Here is a 19,612-nt window from a genome sequence, read left to right on the forward strand (position 1 = left end):
ATTCCAGTCAGATACTGATGTAGTGTCCTCAGTTTGTGGTGCTCTGGAGTCCATTCATGCAGCTCTAGCAATAATGGCTAATAACGACATGCCAAAGCAGCTTTATAATGAAGAGGTACATACATCCCTTGACCCAGTTAATTGGTTAGACTTACCAGAGTTTTATATGCTATCTTCTGCTTATGTGCACTCCTCTTGATCCTTAAATTTTGTGTGTGTCTGATGTCCGTGCATGCTATGATTTGTAAAATTGTTAGCCTTTTTCAGTGATTATAGTTTATCCATATCAGATCATTGAAAGAATTTTGGAGTTCTCTAGGCGTCAAATCATGGACATTATGTGTGCTTGCGACCCAGTATATCGTGCTTTGCACAAACCAAGTGAAAATGGGTTTGTTGAAGGTAGGATATCCGTCTTGTTCTTGAAAGGCAGAAGGCTTCATTGAATTTGTTGCTTTGGTCAATGGTGGTCTCATTATCTTAATTTTTTTTCCCCACGTTGATTATCAGGTGAAGAAGATGACGAAGGTGATGCAGATTTTGGTTCTGCAAGCAAGAAAAGACGTACTTTTAGGAGTGGGAAAGTGAAAAAATCAGCAGTAAACAAGTGTGATTATTAATGACAGTTTTGTCTTTTTTCTTTTTTCCCCTTGTACTGCATGGCAAATTTTTGGCATTCAAAGTGAGGTTTTTTCTCTGTCTCCTTGTTTGGTCTTGTTAGGATTTCTGCTGCTGTGAATATTATACTTCAGAAACTGTGCACTATTCTTGGTTTTCTTAAGGAAGTGTTGTCAATTGAGCGTCTATCAGATAGTTGCATCCTGCAATTAGTGAAGACAAGCTTCGCGACATTGTTGGTGGATAATATCCAGCTCTTGCAACTAAAAGCAATAAGTTTGATTAGTGGGGTGGGTACTCTGTTTGGATTTTTGGCCTCTGATTTTAAAGGAATCTACAAGTGCTTTGGTCTCATTACTGTCATTTTAAACTGAGGTGCAGATTTTTTATACATACACACAGCATCGGACTTATGTGATGGATGAAGTTCTTCAGTTGCTTTTGAAGTTACCATTCTCAAAGCGAATACCAAGAACGTATCATCTACCTGATGAAGAACAGAGCCAGATTCAGATGTTCACTGCTTTGCTGATTCAGTTGGTTCACTGCAGTGCTAACCTTCCTGAGGCTTTAAGGAAAGCACCAAACAGTAATCCTATTTTAGAAGTCCCAACTGATGCCAATTACCCTGGCAAATGTCACGAGGCTGTCACAGAGACATGTTGCCTTTTCTGGAGTCGAGTTCTTCAGCGGTTTACTAGTACGAAGACACAGGATGTTTCTGAGTTGAAGACGATGGTAGAGAATCTTGTTACGGATTTGCTGACAACATTGAATTTACCTGAATATCCTGCTGCTGCTCCCATTCTGGAGGTGTGTACAATGTACATTTTTTGAATGCATTATATTGTTTTGATGTTAAAGGGCAGTCACTTGCAGGTGCTTTGTGTCTTACTACTCCAGAATGCTGGGTTGAAATCTAAAGATATTTCTGCAAGATCAATGGCCATTGACCTTCTTGGTACAATTGCTGCGAGGTTGAAACACGATGCTGTGCTTTCCAGGAAGGAAAAGTTTTGGATAGTGCAGGAGTTGATTAGTGGAGACGATGTTGATCGTAGTTTCCCGAAAGATGCATGTTCTGTATGTTTAGATGGAAAGATTGATAAATCATTGCTTGTATGTCAAGATTGTCTGAGATTATTTCATGCAGAATGCATGGGAGTGAGAGAACATGAAGTTCCTACTCGTGGCTGGTATTGTCAATTTTGCCTGTGCAGGAAGCAGCTTCTTGTTTTAAAATCATACTGCAAGTCGCAGTGCAAGCATGATGGGAAAAATAATCATAGCCTGTCAGAAAAATCTTCTAAAGCTACTGATCTAATCACAAATTTGGAGATTGTTCAACAGATGTTATTGAATTACCTCCAAGAGGCAGCGTCTGCTGATGATGTGCATATATTTACTCGCTGGTCTGTAGCACAATGTAGCTTTTTTACTTCAGATTTTTGTTTTGCATTGACAATATTGTTAAGTTATTTATGTGCAGGTTTTATATTTGTTTGTGGTGCAAAGATGATCCAAATTCTCAACAAAACTTCTTCTACTACCTTGCTAGAGTGAAATCAAAAGCAATTCTGCGTGACTCTGGGGTTGTTTCTTCTTTATTGTCAAGGAATTCAGTCAAGAAGATAACTTTAGCATTGGGTCAAAACAACTCTTTCTCCAGAGGATTTGATAAGATTCTTCATATGCTTCTGGTTAGTTATTTATAGCTTTCTCCTGCAGTATTAGTTAAAAAAATTCTTAATTTTATGATGCAATTGGTTGCAGGCAAGTTTAAGGGAGAACTCTCCTGTAATCCGTGCCAAAGCATTACGAGCGGTAAGTAGAGAAGAACTTAATTGAATTCTAAAACCACGAGTTTGAGGATGAATACTTCTTCTTCTGGTTCTGTTGAAGACACTGACCCTCTTTCCTCACTTGTTATTTATAATGAGAGCAGGTTAGTATAATTGTAGAAGCTGATCCAGAGGTTTTGTGCGACAAATTTGTCCAAACGGCTGTCGAAGGAAGGTTCTGTGATTCCGCAATATCTGTCCGAGAAGCAGCACTAGAGCTTGTTGGTCGGCATATTGCCTCTCATCCTGACGTTGGTTTGAAGGTATAGCAAATTAGCCTTGCCCATCTTCTTATTTGCTAAGAATATGCTATATATGTTGTATTTACTCTAATTTCATTTTCTTTGGGACCTCTTGTAGTACTTTGAGAAGGTTGCCGAGAGAATAAAGGATACTGGAGTAAGTGTTCGAAAACGAGCAATTAAAATCATAAGAGATATGTGCACTTCAAATACTAACTTCTCAGAATTTACAAGTGCTTGCATTGAGATCATTTCTCGTGTTAGTGATGAAGAATCAAGTATTCAGGTAATTTGAAACAAATTTAAGATCTGGACTATTCTCTCTAAAAGTTTCCTGCACTTGTGTTTATTAGACATTGAAATGGTTAGGCATAATTTGTTGCAGTGCTTAATAAAGTACTATCGAGCAGATAAAATTTGATATTCATCTCTGTTTCCGGTTACATGTACACGTCGATCAATAGTATTAAATGTACTTATATCTATTACTATAGATGTTATATCAGAACTGGAGGTAGAGTGAATTGATTCAGGATGAATACAAACATGAGGCATAAATTTCAACATCATTAGGAAACAGTAGATGAATACAAACATGAAGCATAAACATCATTAGGAAACAGTTAGTTTGCAATTTGTTTGCTAGCACAGCTGTATACTTTTTTTCAGTGGAGCCAAGTCCCAGATGTCTTTTTTCTACTGGCTTACAGGATCTTGTCTGCAAGACATTTTATGAGTTCTGGTTTGAGGACCCTGGTGGTTCGCAGACTCATCTTTTTGGAGATGGTAGCTCTGTTCCACTGGAAGTGTCAAAGAAGACTGAGCAGATTGTTGAGATGTTGAGGAAGATGCCAAATCATCAAGTTCTTGTGACTGTGATTAAGCGCAACTTAGCCCTTGATTTTTTTTCGCAATCAGTTAAAGCTGTTGGTATTAACCCTGTCTCGCTCGCATCAGTACGCAAGCGCTGTGAGTTAATGTGCAAGTGCTTGTTGGAAAGAATATTGCAGGTATTCTTGTCATTTATTGATGAGCTTAGTATTCTGATGCTCTGTTTTCTTGTCTCTGGTTATTAAGAACTTGTTTTTGTTCAGGTGGTGGAAATGAACAGTGAGGAAGTGGAGGGGCACACACTTCCTTATGTGCTGCTCTTGCATGCCTTTTGTATCGTGGATCCCACACTCTGTGCACCAGCTTCTGATCCTTCCCAGTTTGTGGTCACTCTACAGCCATATCTGAAGAGTCAGGTTATCCACGGTTTTGTATCTATAAAGAACTTCCATTTAATTTTTGTAATTGCAATTTTGTCCTGTGCGTGTTTTTCATATTGAAAAGTGTAGGCTTTAGAAATATTTTGTGAACAGAAGTGAATTATTTGTGTTTTACATGAATATCATGCTCACATATATGCATTACAATTATATTACTTATTTTAGAACTTAACTCAATGAAGCCCCGAGCTCAAGAAATTGGTTTTGGGTGAACTCATTTTTATATCTTTATTTATTTATTTAATTATTTTGGCCATTAGCTCAACCACAAAAGTTTTAGCTACGTGTTTATTTGCACTTGGCCAACATTATCTTTGTTAAGTGATTACACATGAGTCACGCATGAGTCTCTACTTCCTGTACCTTCAGCGGTGAGAATGCCGTAAATTAATTGGAACATGTATAGTTATTCTTTCATCTTATTGATTCACCTGTATACATGTATTATGCACATGTTTATTACATTCTTTTAATTGTTGTTTGAGTGGAAAGTTTGTAATGTTATTTTTTCTTCGTTTGGCTTTGATTGTTAGTCTTTGATATCATGTATCTGTATCTCATTTCTGATCCCCAAACCTTTTATCTTGGTTCTGTGGATAACATTACCTTAGGTATTTGTTCTCATAACATTGACGTAGTTTCTCTTGTGTTCAGGCTGACAATCGAGTAGTCGCACAGCTACTGGAGAGTATAATCTTTGTAATTAATTCTGTTCTGCCCATGCTTCGAAAGCTTCCTCAAAGTTTTGTTGAAGAACTTGAACAGGACCTGAAGCAAATGATTGTTCGTCATTCTTTCTTGACGGTTGTCCATGCCTGCATCAAGTAATTTACTATGTTATTTCAACTCTACTTGTTGGTGCCATTGTTTGTAATTCATTAAAGTATCTATATTATTTATTTGGACTAGTACTCAGGTGAAATTATATAGGAGTTTTGTGTTATAAAATTATGATGTATATTTTATCGTCAATTTTAAAAATAAATTTAATGAGGGTGAGCCTTGGTGCAACGGCAAGGTTGCTCCTTTGTGACCCAGAAGTTACGGGTTCAAAACATGGAAACGGCCTCTCGCATGTGGAGGTATGGCTGCGTACATTTAACCCTCGTGCACTGGGTCTGCCCTTTGCCACTTTTAAACTTTATGTTTATTTATGAATTATGAGACATTGATAATTTCAAATTTCCATACTTTGGTTTTCCGTTCTTTATGTTGATTTTGTCAATGGGATTCCCTATCTTTTATTTCATTCGAGTCATGATATTTGTGTGGCATATTGGTGTCTGCCAGCACAATGACTTAGTAGTTTATTTCTTCTATGGTATACGTAATATTCTTTTGATGTGATATTTGTTCAAATGATATGAAAAATTATAATAGTTTATGAAAAGCACATCGTTTCATACACATTTTTGCATTAACATGTGTGTGAGAATGTGCAGTAGGCACTGACTTGGATTATAAATTTTGATTGTTACGCTATGTTTTTTGTACATATGAAATTTGCAGGTAAGTATTGACGCTTTACCCATGTACCACATTTTATATACTTCATTTGGGTCGGGCGAGGATAATGGACATTTATAGACATCATGGAATTTCACATTTAGGCATATGCATTAGACTTTCGTGGGAGCTTGAAATAAAAAAAATAAATAAATTGAAAGTTGCATGATATTTATCCTCCGAGTTTCTAATATTTAATAATTTGTTATAAAAACTTTTCAAAAATTCTATAATAAGTACAATATGTGTGCAGTTCTGTCTTTATCTTTCTTTCTCGCCATGTCCCTTCTCATCTCTGTTACTCTCTACTTACAAACTGGATTTTCATTGGCAGCCGTACTCCAAAATTTCCTCTTTATCTTTTAAAAGTAAAAACATATGGTTTACCTCCTCGATCCTTGTCTTGATCCGTTTTCTCCTTGATCCTTGTCTTGATACAGCATTGGCGCATGTGAACTTTGAAAACACCACCCCCATCCCTGTATTTCACAATCCAAATTGCTAAAATTTTTCCAAAGTCCTTCAGCTGTTTGGTGATAATGCTAACTGGTCTTTTGTACTTAATCCTGTGTTTAATGGTAGTGGTGGTGTCGAGACAACTTTATACTTTACTAGTTAAACCATTCTCACCAGAAAAATTAATTCCAGCCTATTTCTGCTGTCAAACGACGCTCTAATAAAGAGTTGGACAAGGTCCATTGATCTAGACCTCGAGGGGGGTTTAATAGGTCTTGTAGAACAACTTAACAATTTTAACCAATTTCCATATTTAAACCGAATTAACAGAAAATTAAATTAGCATAAAGTAAAAATCATGCAATCCATAGATTTAAATTAGTAAAGCAATAAACAATGGACACCAGATTTTTGCATGGAAAACCCTAAGAAGGCAAAAACCACGGGACCTAGTACATTCAAACCAAATCAACTATCAAGAAAGAGATTACAACTGGGTTTAACAGTTGAATAAGTTATCTCTAGAAATAGATGACTGCAAACTTTTCCTTGAAAGTTTCCATGCCGTCCACCTGCTCCTCACGAATATACTTCTCTAGTGAATCATTCTATTAGTTGTCCGGTTGTCAATCTGAATTGTTCTTTGTTGCAGCATATATTCCATCTTCAACTTGGAAGGTAATTAATACTCCCTCTATCCAACAAAAAACTCCTTTTTGAGAATCCAACTCTTTAAGAGAACCTTTCAAAAAAAAACTTTTTAAGAGTGTACTTTTTAATTTTTTTATTATAGTGGTAGGGCATGAGTTTCCAAATATACCCTTCTATGGTTGGCCCTCATACTTTTGTAACTTTAAGTCAAGGAGGGTAAATTAGGAATTTTTAAGCAAAAGTATAGACTGTTTTGATCTACGAAATTTGCCAACATCAGTCCTATTGACCTGACACTTCTCTTTGTGTGTTTCAACAAGAAATCATTAGTATAGATGAAAATTCAATTGGCTAATTTGACTGTTTGTGTTTATTTTTCGATAAATGGACTTCCCCTGGGGGTTTGTGCTGGAAAAGAAACTACAATCATATTCTAGAACTGCAACATGTGGCACCAATCACCATAAGATTCCTTCAAAGATCACTGCCGTGCATCGTTGCAAAAAATGACCTTTGCATTGTGGATAATGTTCTTGCAAATGGAGATGCAGGCAATGCACAAGTTTTCATTAATATATTGGGAAGCCATTAGGGGCTGATTGCTTGATATAATGAACTTTTAACTTTTCTTCTTCTTCTTCTTCTTTTTTGGTTGGTTAGGGGTGGGATTTTGAATGGTTTTCTCAAAAGGTTATTTCAGTAGCTTTTCTAATCTCTGTCTAATGTTCATGAATGTAACTACTGATATATACATATATATATATAATTTTCTTCTAGATACTGTCTAGATGATGTATTTGAGGTATGGGCTTTCGAAGAACAGATTTGAATATTTTTCTTTTTCTTCCTTTTGATTTTACATAATTTATTAAGAAGTTAATGGCGTTAACCCATGCGTGGTTGATACCATAATAGATTTTAAATTCTTAATGCAGCGTGCCAGGGACAATATAGTCATGATTCAATGTTTTGGTCCAGTGTTTTCATATTAGTAGTGTGAGTCATGCAATATAAATTGTAGTTCTACCCTATTATTATTTACTTATTGTAAGTTTTTAGTCTAAGTTATAGAAGTGTCCAGTGCAATATTTTATACTTCCTTTCGTTTATTTTAATGCCTAAATTGTGCGCGCTAAGCGCCGCTTGTTTATCAAGGTTTCGTACCTGACATTGTTGGTCATCTTTATGTGGTAGCAGATAACTGTAGGTCTGACCCTGGATATAGTTGAATGGTGGGAAGGGTTTAGGTATTTGACTTCTAGTTGATAAGGTTTCTTTTGGCTGAGTCAAGTCTCTTAAATTATGCATATGTTGTGTTATTCCCTCCAATTTGAGAGGTTATTTTATATGTTATTTAAATAATATTCAAGGCTGATTCTCTTCTTAATGCAGGTGCCTTTGCTCTTTGAGTAAAGTAGCGGGAAAAGGTGCAACTGTAGTTGAGTATCTTATTCAGGTGTTTTTTAAACGTTTGGATGCCTTAGGGTTTGATAACAAGCAGGTGGGTGCTTGCTTAATGGAATGTTGTGCTTTGCAATAAGTAGCTGCTTTATTTGTCACTATGACTTTGATAGCATATGCAGTAATTTACACATATATACCGGATTAGTTTGAGATATATTGTTTTATGGTTTCTCAAAGCTGCTTTTTGTTTATATATTATAACTCATGCTGTAGTTTCTTTAATTTTGATTTGTAAACTTGAAGTAGTTCTGTGTGATATTTTTCTCGGTGGTAAGGTGCATGAAATAAGTTGTTTTGAACTGGCAAAGGTGAGTTCAGCTGATTGAAATGCTACTTTCTTCTTATTTTATTTTATTTTTTTCCTGAAAAGTATGGTGGTATAATATATGTGCACAAACCGTTAGATAAAAAGCAAATGTCTTTATCGATATGAAGACAATGGCATTGTAAAATTTTGTGTTTTTAAAGTCACAATGATTTAGTTATAGTGTCCTTTGAATGGATATTTTGCTAGTGTTGTTTAAATTATATTTTTGCTCATCTGTTTCTCTGGGCACCTAGTTTGTTATGTGGGTTCTTGTTTATGAACAGAAAATGGTGGTATTATACGCAGTATGCCAGGGATCTTACATGGACTGGTTCGATGTAAGTTGATTCATTCATCAAAAAGGGAGACTAGCAGTTAAGGTCATAAGCGAGTCTTCAAGGTCTGATTCTTGTCAATTGTCTAACCTTGGTCTAGAGAAGAGTGTCTCCCAATGTTGTTTAGGGTTTCAAATATGCTAAGTTGTCGGTCAATTCTTAGGGATCCGCACCTCTAACTGTGGGGTAGTGGTCTATATAGTTCGTGATAACATGGCGGTGCTCATGCAAAAACGGTATCCTCTCGTAGTCAAGATGTACATGTCTACTGCAGTTTGATGGGATGCCTTTACATGCGTTGAGGGAATGACATTGGGGCGGTATTTCGACTGTAGAGGCAACTAATGCTGCACTAGAGTGATATCAAGGTTTCAAGCTTTCTTCATAAGCTTCACCATGGTTCAACAGAGGATACCTCCACGTGTTGATTGGGCGGTTATGCTGGTGGTAACTATATAAGTAGAGGTGGTTTGGTACAGAATTGTCACGTGATGAAGGGCATAGGTCGTCAGGATCAGAGAATTTCTCATTCAAATTAAGACGTGTGCATACTTCGAGAAGATCACCGCAACAAACCCTGGGCTTGAATCCACTAGGTTAAATACCTTATAGGATTTCAGAGAAATGTGAAATATCTTGTTCGTCAAGGTGTCCTATTTCAATAACTCTACTGAGGGCTGTAAAATGTCAGTCTCCAAAAGTGGCCATTTATATAATTGTGCATACAGTTGTGGAAGAGAACTGAGACCTACTATTTACATACTGCATAAAGTGCGTGAAAATAGCTTTGGTCTTCAAGTTAGAATAATCTTTGGAGAAGATACCCTAATGATGAGGTTTATCACACAGAAGAGGTCCCCTTGTGGCAAGGTTTATTTAAGTAGATGTGCTTGCCATGTATATGTTGGTAGTGAATCTTATACGAGGCGAAGAGTTCCTTGCAATAATATATATTGCATGTAGTGTGGGCTGAGCCCGTTCAGGGAACATAAATGCCCGTGGAGAAGGTGGCGAGATGTGTCTATACTAGGCTTGCAATTGATAAGTACATTATGATCTGTTGAGAGATGGATTGCACCAGGGTTGCACAAAAGAACCGTGGAACCGAACCGAACCGGGACTTCGGTTTCGGTTCCGGTCCCTATTCAGAAAATTAGGAAGCCTATGGGAACCAAACCGAACTAGAACCGTATATATATATATATTATATTTGATTATATTATATATTTATATTTAATTGTATACTGTCAATATAGTAGTTAGTAAGTATAGTACTATGTTGTCAAGTCAAATGGAACCTCTAAAAATAAAGGGAATGCAATTTACCCGAACGGTCTGCATCTAAAATATATTTTGGTATTTATATTATATTAAATAAAGTATAATGTTTTCTTTATCTATTTTATTTTTCATTTTTTAACAGTCCAAATCTTGCCATAATATGATAATATACTAAAATATTATTTTTGTGTACTGCTTTTTGGTATCTACTATCTACCAAGTTTTATCAAGACTATAATACCAACATATTATACTTGTGCTGATGATATTATCTTGTTTGCTCATGGAGGCTTATCTTCTGCCAACATCCTCAAAAGAGATTTGCATATCTTGAAGTCAGTAACAGTGCAACACAGCTCATCTTCTTCAGTCAACGGTTCCGTGGAACCGAACCGGAACCGAACACACGGTTCCGGTTCCATTTTTGAGGAACCGTTGTGACTGGTTCCGGTTCCTAGCGGAACCGTACCAAACCGAACCGTGTGCACCTCTAGATTGCACCGCCAGAGAATTGTATGTGCAGTTGAGTCTTGTTGAAGGCATAGGTGATGTGGAGTTTTTCAATTATAAAACCACTCGCAATAGAACGAATCCTTGTAAGATAGGGCAATGTTGAGCATGTCGAACCTCAAGGACTGTGGTGGATTGTTAAGTACAAAATTGTTTCTGAGTTTGATTCGAGTGAATAATTTGATGATTTTTCTATTTCTACTTAGCAAAGAATATAAAAACTGAAATTAAAGCTAAATTAAATGACAGTAGTGATCTAGACAATGGGGCTTAGGGAATTGATTTCACCACTAACTTCGTGACAATGGTCAATCATATTAAATCTATCTACCTAACTACTCTAAACTAGGGTGTAGTGCAACCCGTCTTTCCTAGGCATGGACTATCAAATTATATTCTAACATAAACAATTATTACTATTGCATTACAATCATTCCCATAATCACAGAAAATAAGAACGATTTGGGTTCAATCAAAACAAAACCAATTTCTAAGACAAGATAATGATTTTCTTAAGAACAGGTTTAAACTTTAAAGCAAAATTGCAATTGGTACAACCAAAACAATTCTCATTGTTGTGCAATTCATATATATATAAATAATGCCCCCAAAATAAATACAATCAAACCATTTTATTTGGCTAGGGTTATATCAATTCCCTAAGTAGAAGTTGAGCTACGCATGGAGAAGGTAGAAAGTTTCATCGTTGTTGAGCACGCCATCTCCATGGACAGCAATGGTTGTCAAACCCTAGGCCGCCAAAACTCTCTTCACGTCTCTCCCCCCTTCTGCTGGTCATCTCCTTCTATATATATTTTCGTCAATTTGTAACGCTTTTTTGACCTGTTTGTAGTATGAATCTAGAAATTGATATTAGACACAAAAACAACGGGCTTCGAGTCTTCTTTCCAGAGCCGCTGAGTTTGCCCAATTTTGAGTTTTGGGTAAAATGTTATGCCCAAAACACTGAGGCGGGTTCAGAATTTTCTGCTCAAGTTGTTTCCTTAATTGAATAGGAAAGCTTATTTTCTTCATATAATAACCCAAAATGAATTTTTCTTGCTGGAAATTCCTTTAGAAGTCTTCTAGAATTATCCTTGAATGGTCTTGGCCATTGGATCACCTTGGATACTCTAGCTCTCGCGGTCTCCATCCGTTGATTGAACTCAAAGACCCTAAAAGCAACGGAATTGACTGAATCTCTGGAGATTACCAAAAATAACAAAACGCAAGAAAATAGCATAAGTACTACTATGTAAGCGTCACTAAGGAGTTATAACATGCGAGTTTAAGGGCTCGAATGTGCAACATTCAACGCTTATCAATAGGCCTACCATAGGTACCAATTCCTTGTGTGGATGGGTCAAGTGTCTAGATTCTAGAGAAGTTTTCAATCATAATCCTCATTAGGAGACTTTAGATGCTGTCCGTTTGAACTCTCTACCTCAAGGGATAATAGATAAGCTGTTGAAAAAAACACATTAATCTTGTTGAAGAGGATGGTCCATAAGGTGCTGATATTAAGATATACTTATTGGATATAAGTATCTATTTAAAAATTTGATCAAATAAGTAACTAGCAGGCCAAATTATTCTGCTAGGACAGAAATTTATGTAGATATTTAAAAAAACCTAGGGTTTTTTTGACTCTCCCATTACCAGTACCAAAGCCCGGATGCGAAAAAGAGGTGGGTTGGTGTCGGGGAGACCATCGACCGTAAAATTTATGTCAAATCTCTATGATGAATTCTCTTTCAAGTAAAGCAAATAAAAATAATAGAAAACAGAAATCAGAATAAGAACATGGGATATAGGGACATTAATAGGAATGGTACATAGGAATAGTAAATGAAATTCATAAATAAGTAGAACACACACTTAAAAAATGGGTAATAATAAGGTTGTTGGACTGGATAGCATACATATAGAGGCTTGGATAATTTTAGGAAAGATAGGTATTGAATGGTTAACAAAGTTGTGTAAGAAAATTCTAAGAGAAGAAAGATGCCAAGTGATTGTCGGAAAAGCACAATAGTGCCAATTTATAAAGGGGATATACAAAATTGTGGAAATTATAGAGGAATTAAATTAATGAGTCATATAATGAAATCGTGGGAAAGAATTATAGAGCAAAGATGAAGGAAAGAAAAATCAATATCTCTTAACCAATTCGGATTTATGCCAGGTAGTTCCATGAAGCCATATAAATAATAATTTTTTTTTTTGGGGAATATAGGATTAAACGAAAAGACTTGCATATGGTTTTCATAGATTTAGGGAAGGCATGTGATAAAGTGTCAAGGACATATTGTATAGAATGGTTATTAGTTTGGCAATATTGTATGGAGCAGAGTGTTGGGTGTTGAAAAAGACACAAATACAACGCATTTATGTAGCGGAAACGAGGATGCTACGTTGGATGATAGGAATCACTAGAAGAGATAAGATAAATAATGTACGTGTGAGGGGAACAATAGGTATAACGCTTATAAATGATAGAAATAGGGAAAGTAGACTTGGGTGGTATGGTCATATTCAAAATAGACTCGATGATGCACCTATTAAAAGAGGAAGAGTTATTGTTTAGAAAGTAAGCGGCAAGAGGCTGACCAGTGTTATTAAAGGCCCAAGGCATACCAAGGCGCTAGAGGTCCTTTAGAGCCTAGGTGCGAGGCGCGTGCCTGAGTGAAATGAGGCGTACAATTGAAAATTTAAACTATCATAATAACATTCATATCTCATAAAGTCATATCAATATTCTAAAAATTAATATCAAATATAAAAAAGTAAATCCATCAACTATACAAGCACCCAACAATCATAAAACAGAGTACAAATTTGTTTTCTTGAAAGGCAAAGCAAAATGTGTTTTTTTGAATGGCAAAACAAAGCACAAAAAGAAATAAATATGTTAACAAAAAATAATAATAATAAAAATAACAAGAAAAAAAAAAAAAAATAGAGCCAATAAAAAAAAAAACACACAGAAAGAAGAGAATTAGACGGAGAGAGATGTAAAAAAAGATAAGAAGAGGGGAGATCTAGAGGAGGAGAAGAGAAAAAAGAAAGAAGAAAGAATTGACGTGGCTTTGTTGTTCATCTTTGTAACTAGGGCTTCGTCTTCGTCTCACAATCTCATTCTATCGCTATTCGGTTAACACTTTGACTCTTGGGCTTTTTTATTTTATTATTCTTTTGTACAAAAGTTCCTTATATCGTATGCTTGGGCTTTTTTTTTTTTGTGTTTATTAAGTTGCAAAAAGTACCCTTTTTGGCTTAAGAAATAGAACAATCGTATTTTTTTAAACAAATATCAGTGGCGCGCCTCAAAAACAGGACAAGGTGCAAACGAGGCGCGCGCCTAGTAAACGTCAGTGAGCCTGGGATGATAACAGCGCTAAACTTGAGCCTCGCGCGCGCGCCTTTAACAACACTGAGGCCGACCAAAGCTTATTTGGGATGAAGTAACTAAAAACAACTTAAATTTAAGAGAAGACATGGTGTATAACAATCAAGAATGGAAAAGGAGAATTCACGTGTCCGACCCCATCCATATGAGATAAAGGCAAGGTGATGATGATACTTGTATGATACTTCTTTGGTACCCATGGATGTGTCGAACTAGCCATGCCATGATTTTGCTCAACAGTGTGAGGTGGCAATTTTAGTCAGAGACTTAGTATAATACTGAGTAGGGGTTCAAATATTTAAACCTTTTTCTTTAAGAAGATGTGAGATTAACAAGGGTAAATCATTCTTAACTTGGTCCGGACCATAAACTCTAATTTGCTTACATGAACTTTTCTGATGTTGCAAGTTTGAAACTATAATTTTTTAACAAATTGATGATTTTTTATTTTTGCTTAGCATAGTATATATCACCATATCTTCCGTCCATTAGAATGCTTAATATGACACCTTACATTTAATCTATACCATAGTTAGTGCACGGTTGCTCGGCAGTTAGTATGTCAGGTTGCAAAATCTAGAAGAGACGATAACTACTCCCTCCAACCCATATTATTTATCAATGTTTCCTTTTTGTGTTTCTCATAATACATGCCCCATTTCGTGCTAGTGTTGCAAATTTCCTAAATTACTCTTTCTAATTTAATTCGAGTGCATTACCTAGTGCTCATTTTCGAAGTTTCTTCTTGACTCACTGGCTGAATGGTCTACAAAAAAATGTGAAGTTTTAAAATGGACAAATAATATGGCACGGCAGGAAAAAGAGCTGAGAGGTGAGAACATTTCATGGCCACCATATATTTAGCTAGACATATTATCATGAACTGAGATATTCCTCCTGCTCCATTTAAGCTTGATTTCCGACCAGCCATGTAAAATTTGTTGCCAACTTATCCCTTCATGTCCAAAGGCTACTCAACCTATTATTTTACTCTTAGTGGTGTGGTAATTGGAATGGAATCGGAATTGTGGCGTGCACATATTCTAAATTCTAATGTGTTATTATTTGGATTAAGGTTATAAAGCTCATATAGTTGGAACCACAAAGAGGTATTTTAATTGTGATGGTGGTATTCTTTAACCAGCAGATGAATAATGAAAGCTGTCATTATAATTTATAATAATACACGAAGTTTACTTGTTTTTGTAAAAGCATTGAACATAGTGTATGATCTATATATATTGAGTTCTTGTTTTGTTAAGCGGTTTATTCTTATCCCTGAGGATTTTTAAAATATTTTTTTAACCTTAAATTTCAATTTATTATTCATGATGCTTTATCATATAAACAGAAAAACTAACCATCCTTTTGGTAAGAAGGATGAGAAGATGAGTGGAAGGGGATAGTAGAAAGAATTTATGAGGCATCCTTATGTACGGGAGGGTGTCTTCTTTCCTTTTTGTTTGGTTGTGTGGAAGGGATTGTAGAAAGGATAGATGAGGTGACACCTTTCTTTGTTTGGTTAGAAGGAAATGAATGAGAGATTTTACTTTTTTTACCATTATACCCTCAGTATATAAGTTGACCAAATTAGTTAAGGGGCAATAATGTCACTTCACATTATACATATAGGTTATCTTTTTGGGATGAAAATTTATGAGTGAGGAGGGATGGCTCATCCATCCATCCTTCCCTCTCCTCCAGGTTTCCCTGCAACCAAACAATGGAAAATTGTTCTACCTATTGGTCCGTCCATCCATACCTCTTTCCCTCATCCTTCGCTCCTACCATACAGAGAAAAGTGAAGAAATATCAACCTCCTCTCTTTTTTCCCTTCATGGTCTGGAGACTTTTCCAGATTAAATCTCTGTTGACTTAGTTTTTCTCCTTTTCCTTACTTCCTTTTCTCCATGATTATTTCGGAATTTTTTTGCATTAAGAAGATAAAGTTAGATGAATATTTTATTTTTCTGTAATTTTTTCAGCAAGTTGGGCGGTCTCTCTTCTGTCTTGGATTGCTGATTCGTTATGGTGACTCTTTGCCAATTACAACCTTGTCCAGCAACAAAAATATAAATGTTGTGAGGAGCCTCGACTTGTTTAAAAAATATCTTCGTGCAGAGGATTTTGTTATAAAGGTCAGATCGTTGCAGGTAAGCCCGTTCGGCTCTTCCTAGTCAAAGCCTGATTTAGTCTTAATTGTAGATTGTACTTATATTGTCATAATTTTTGCAGGCACTGGGTTATGTCTTAATTGCTAGGCCTGAATATATGTTGGAAAAGGATGTTAGGAAAATTTTTGAGGCAACACTATCATCTGGTACTGATGCTCGTTTTAAGGTAATAATTTTCCAACACATTTCATGCATTAATTTTGTTGTGCATATTCTGAATAAATCTATTTGCCAGCTGCAAGCTCTGCAAAACATGTATGAATATCTTCTTGATGCGGAAAGTCAAATGGAATTGGACAAAGCCAATGATAATGTAGTTAATTACTCCGTAGATGGTGGCCATAGTGTGCCTGTTGCTGCGGGAGCAGGTGATACTAACATCTGTGGGGGAATAGTTCAATTGTATTGGGATAGCATCTTGGGGAGATGTGTGGATGTGAATGATCAAGTTCGCCAATCTGCTCTCAAGGTTAGAATCTGGTGTTTTTGTTGGTTGATAGTTTGAGTGAACTGCTTTACCAATCAGGCCAATCAGACAAAACAAATACATAATATGATTTATTTCTAAACCTGAAAAGTATGTCGCCCTTATTCTACCTTGTACTTTATTTGCCATTGGGTCGCTTTATAAACCAGGGCTTCAACAGTCTGAAAGCTGGATTTGTCTTTGACCACCACATATAATGGATTGCAGAGTTTTGTGTGTAGTGAATTTCTGGGTTTTGTAGTTATTACTATCGATTCTCTTATTCGTTGCTATTTTGAAAATGCAGATTGTGGAAGTTGTGCTACGTCAAGGTTTAGTCCATCCTATTACTTGTGTTCCATACCTTATAGCTCTTGAAACAGATCCACAGGAGGCGAACTCGAAGCTGGCACATCATTTGCTGATGAATATGAATGAGAAGTAATAACCCCTTATTGTGCTTTAAAAATTTTGGTACCCTGTTAATCTGCTTATGCTAACCAGTGAGAATCTTCTCAGGTATCCTGCATTTTTTGAAAGCCGTTTGGGCGATGGTCTTCAGATGTCATTTATCTTCATACAATCCACAAGTGCAATTTATCATGAAATTTCAAACCCAAAGGTCCGACCAAAGGTGCCTAGTAGTATGAAAGGGAAATCAGATGATGTTTCTTTCTCTTATGCAAGACTTGGGGTTTCTCGAATCTACAAGCTTATCCGTGTGAATCGCGTTGCAAGGAACAAATTCATGTCCTCAGTAGTGCGAAAATTTGATACTCCAAGCTGCAATGGTTCAGTAATTCCTTTTCTGATGTGAGTTCTGACACTAAACCTAGAGTTTTTTTGTTGACTATAGTCCAGTATATTGACTTTAAAGCTGCTTCTTCTGCCAGGTATTGCACTGAAATCCTTGCTTTGCTCCCTTTCACACTGCCTGATGAGCCTCTGTATTTGATATATGCTATAAATCGGGTTATACAAGTTAGAGCTGGGACGCTGGAAGCAAGTATGAAAGCCTTTCTGCACTTGTCACAAGGAGAGGGCCAGAAAATACCACATGCGAATGGGATCATTCAGCTTGAGCCATCTGTGCAACCTTTTTCCAATCATACTGTATCAATTAATGTAAATGGGACAGTTAAAGAAGAGTCGTCTGTTCAGCCTATTTCTAATCATACTGGAATTGTAGATTCAAATTTGCAGTCTGTGACTGTAGACAACTCTTGTGGCATTTCTGGAGAGAATCTGCAGAAAATCCAGGTAGTATCAAGAAATCAGCATAGATGCAACATTATGTGATGTTATAGTTTCTCTTTCCATTGTTATCTCAATATTTCGGTTAAATTCTGGCAAGACATGAATTTATATTTCTGGGATCCTTTGGAGTCCTCTTCCTTTATGGTTACCGTTTACAGCAGCTAGAGTTTCACTAATATATGTTTGTTGTCATAGCCTGATAATTTAGAATAATTTATTTTCCCAAATTCCTTTAGTGTACTTGATTGTACACCAGACAAACTTAAATGTCTCTTTTACTTGTTTGCGACTTTTTGATGGTTTTGATAAAATAGATTCTGATATGTTGGAAATGTGTGGCTCTTATACAGTCCGACTGTCTTGCGGCTATTGCATTGCAACTACTTATGAAGCTAAAGAGGCACCTCAAAATTGTATATGGTCTAAATGATGCTCGATGTCAGGTGATCCCTAGTTGAAGTGGTTTCTGTTAATTTTTTGTATCATACTAGCACCTTTGTTCCTTACTATATGTTATGATTGATTTCTTTGGCCAGGCATTTTCTCCAAATGAACCTCCCAAACCAGGGGATGTACTCACGAGGCAGAATATGCCATTCAACGTCAGTGAAACACGCATCAATCTGCCTACTACTTATCAAGAAGTGTCGGAAAGATATCAGGTACTCTCTCCCCGTCCCTCCTCCTCCTCCTCCTACTCCTCTCAGTGGTTACCATACATGTCAATAAATCAGATTAAACCATTAGATAAATGACTGGCCCATCCAGCTAGTTGGCTTTGACCAAGTATAAGTTGACAGTTCTTATCATTGATGTTTTGTTTTTGAATTGGTTTGTTGTTGATCGTCTTTACACTTCCTTTTTTGGTCACTGGCCTGTTTGGGTTTCATCACAACCTTTGTGTGAGCATTCTAGGTAGGAGTTGTTTTTGAGAAACTATGCTTACCTTTGCTTTACTTCTCAGGAATTCAAGAGTGCCTTGAAGGACGACACTGTTGATTATTCAATTTACACAGCAAACATTAAGAGAAAGCGTCCTGCTCCCAGAAGAGGCGCAAAGGCTGGCCGAACAGCAGGAAGATATGAAGACGACGAAGATGATGATGACGACGAGGATTGGACAAGTGGAAGCAGGCGGCTAAATAACAGTGGCAGGAAAGGCGCCAGCAGTAGAGGTAGGCAGCGGTAGTTGTAAATACATTACAGGTAAAGCTAACATGTACATTATGTAGTAGGGAAAAGAGTGAAAAGAAAATGGATAGATGGGTAGAATGAGAGAGAGGGAGGTAATATGGAAACAGAAGAATGAAATCAAAAGAAATGTGATATTAGAGGAGGCTATGGTGGGAAGAGCGCCTTTTGGAAATGTTTCCATAATGTAATTTTTATAGTCTTTAATAGTAATTGTGCACCCATTTTTTGTCCACGGAATCCATCCTTTTTAGACAGATAATGTGGAAGGCATGCAAATTGCACTTTGCGAAGCTGTGATAGCCGGTCTCAAAGTTCTTTTTAGGGATTAATTTTGGAATTTTTGCACATAGTTGTAGTCAGAGTGTAATGTCTTTACTTTTGATTGCATGAGATTGTTCTGATATCATTTCATTGTTTTCAGACTCTTAAAAAGAGTTAAGAAATCAGAGGACAGTTTTTTCGTGGCATTTCTGTTCAAGAAGCCTTTGTACTCGAGCAACGATTTATTTCATACAATTTTGAGTTCCTACAAGTCTAAACCGCATGCTTCTACGGGCGTGCCCACATGCATATTTTATCTGACTACAGTGGCTTGAGTTCGTTGCTTTATGCACCAAGCATTTTACATAA

The 19,612-nt window shown here is 36.5% G+C and overlaps 1 protein-coding gene across 1 annotated transcript in view; it reads left to right on the forward strand.

Moving 5' to 3' along the window:
- LOC132286537 (sister chromatid cohesion protein SCC2) overlaps positions 1-19,329 on the forward strand; it is a 30,990-nt gene extending 11,661 nt beyond the window's left edge. Inside the window, exons 6-28 of the mRNA XM_059788887.1 lie at positions 8-115; positions 291-402; positions 511-607; positions 722-908; positions 1,000-1,431; positions 1,498-2,030; positions 2,108-2,318; positions 2,392-2,442; positions 2,564-2,722; positions 2,820-2,987; positions 3,412-3,711; positions 3,796-3,948; positions 4,627-4,796; positions 7,978-8,086; positions 15,877-16,044; positions 16,127-16,231; positions 16,301-16,534; positions 16,839-16,972; positions 17,051-17,344; positions 17,425-17,791; positions 18,139-18,231; positions 18,325-18,450; positions 18,753-19,329. Of these exons, the coding sequence (XP_059644870.1) occupies positions 8-115; positions 291-402; positions 511-607; positions 722-908; positions 1,000-1,431; positions 1,498-2,030; positions 2,108-2,318; positions 2,392-2,442; positions 2,564-2,722; positions 2,820-2,987; positions 3,412-3,711; positions 3,796-3,948; positions 4,627-4,796; positions 7,978-8,086; positions 15,877-16,044; positions 16,127-16,231; positions 16,301-16,534; positions 16,839-16,972; positions 17,051-17,344; positions 17,425-17,791; positions 18,139-18,231; positions 18,325-18,450; positions 18,753-18,977 (4,536 nt within the window). The 3' untranslated portion in view covers positions 18,978-19,329. The remainder of the gene's footprint in view (positions 1-7; positions 116-290; positions 403-510; positions 608-721; positions 909-999; positions 1,432-1,497; positions 2,031-2,107; positions 2,319-2,391; positions 2,443-2,563; positions 2,723-2,819; positions 2,988-3,411; positions 3,712-3,795; positions 3,949-4,626; positions 4,797-7,977; positions 8,087-15,876; positions 16,045-16,126; positions 16,232-16,300; positions 16,535-16,838; positions 16,973-17,050; positions 17,345-17,424; positions 17,792-18,138; positions 18,232-18,324; positions 18,451-18,752) is intronic.
- Positions 19,330-19,612: the final 283 nt, after the last annotated feature.

The sequence above is a fragment of the Cornus florida genome, unplaced genomic scaffold (assembly GCF_030987335.1).
Source record: "Cornus florida cultivar Cherokee Brave unplaced genomic scaffold, ASM3098733v1 CherokeeBrave_3.0.0_Hap2_Chr11, whole genome shotgun sequence".
NCBI classification, from domain to species: Eukaryota; Viridiplantae; Streptophyta; class Magnoliopsida; order Cornales; family Cornaceae; genus Cornus; species Cornus florida.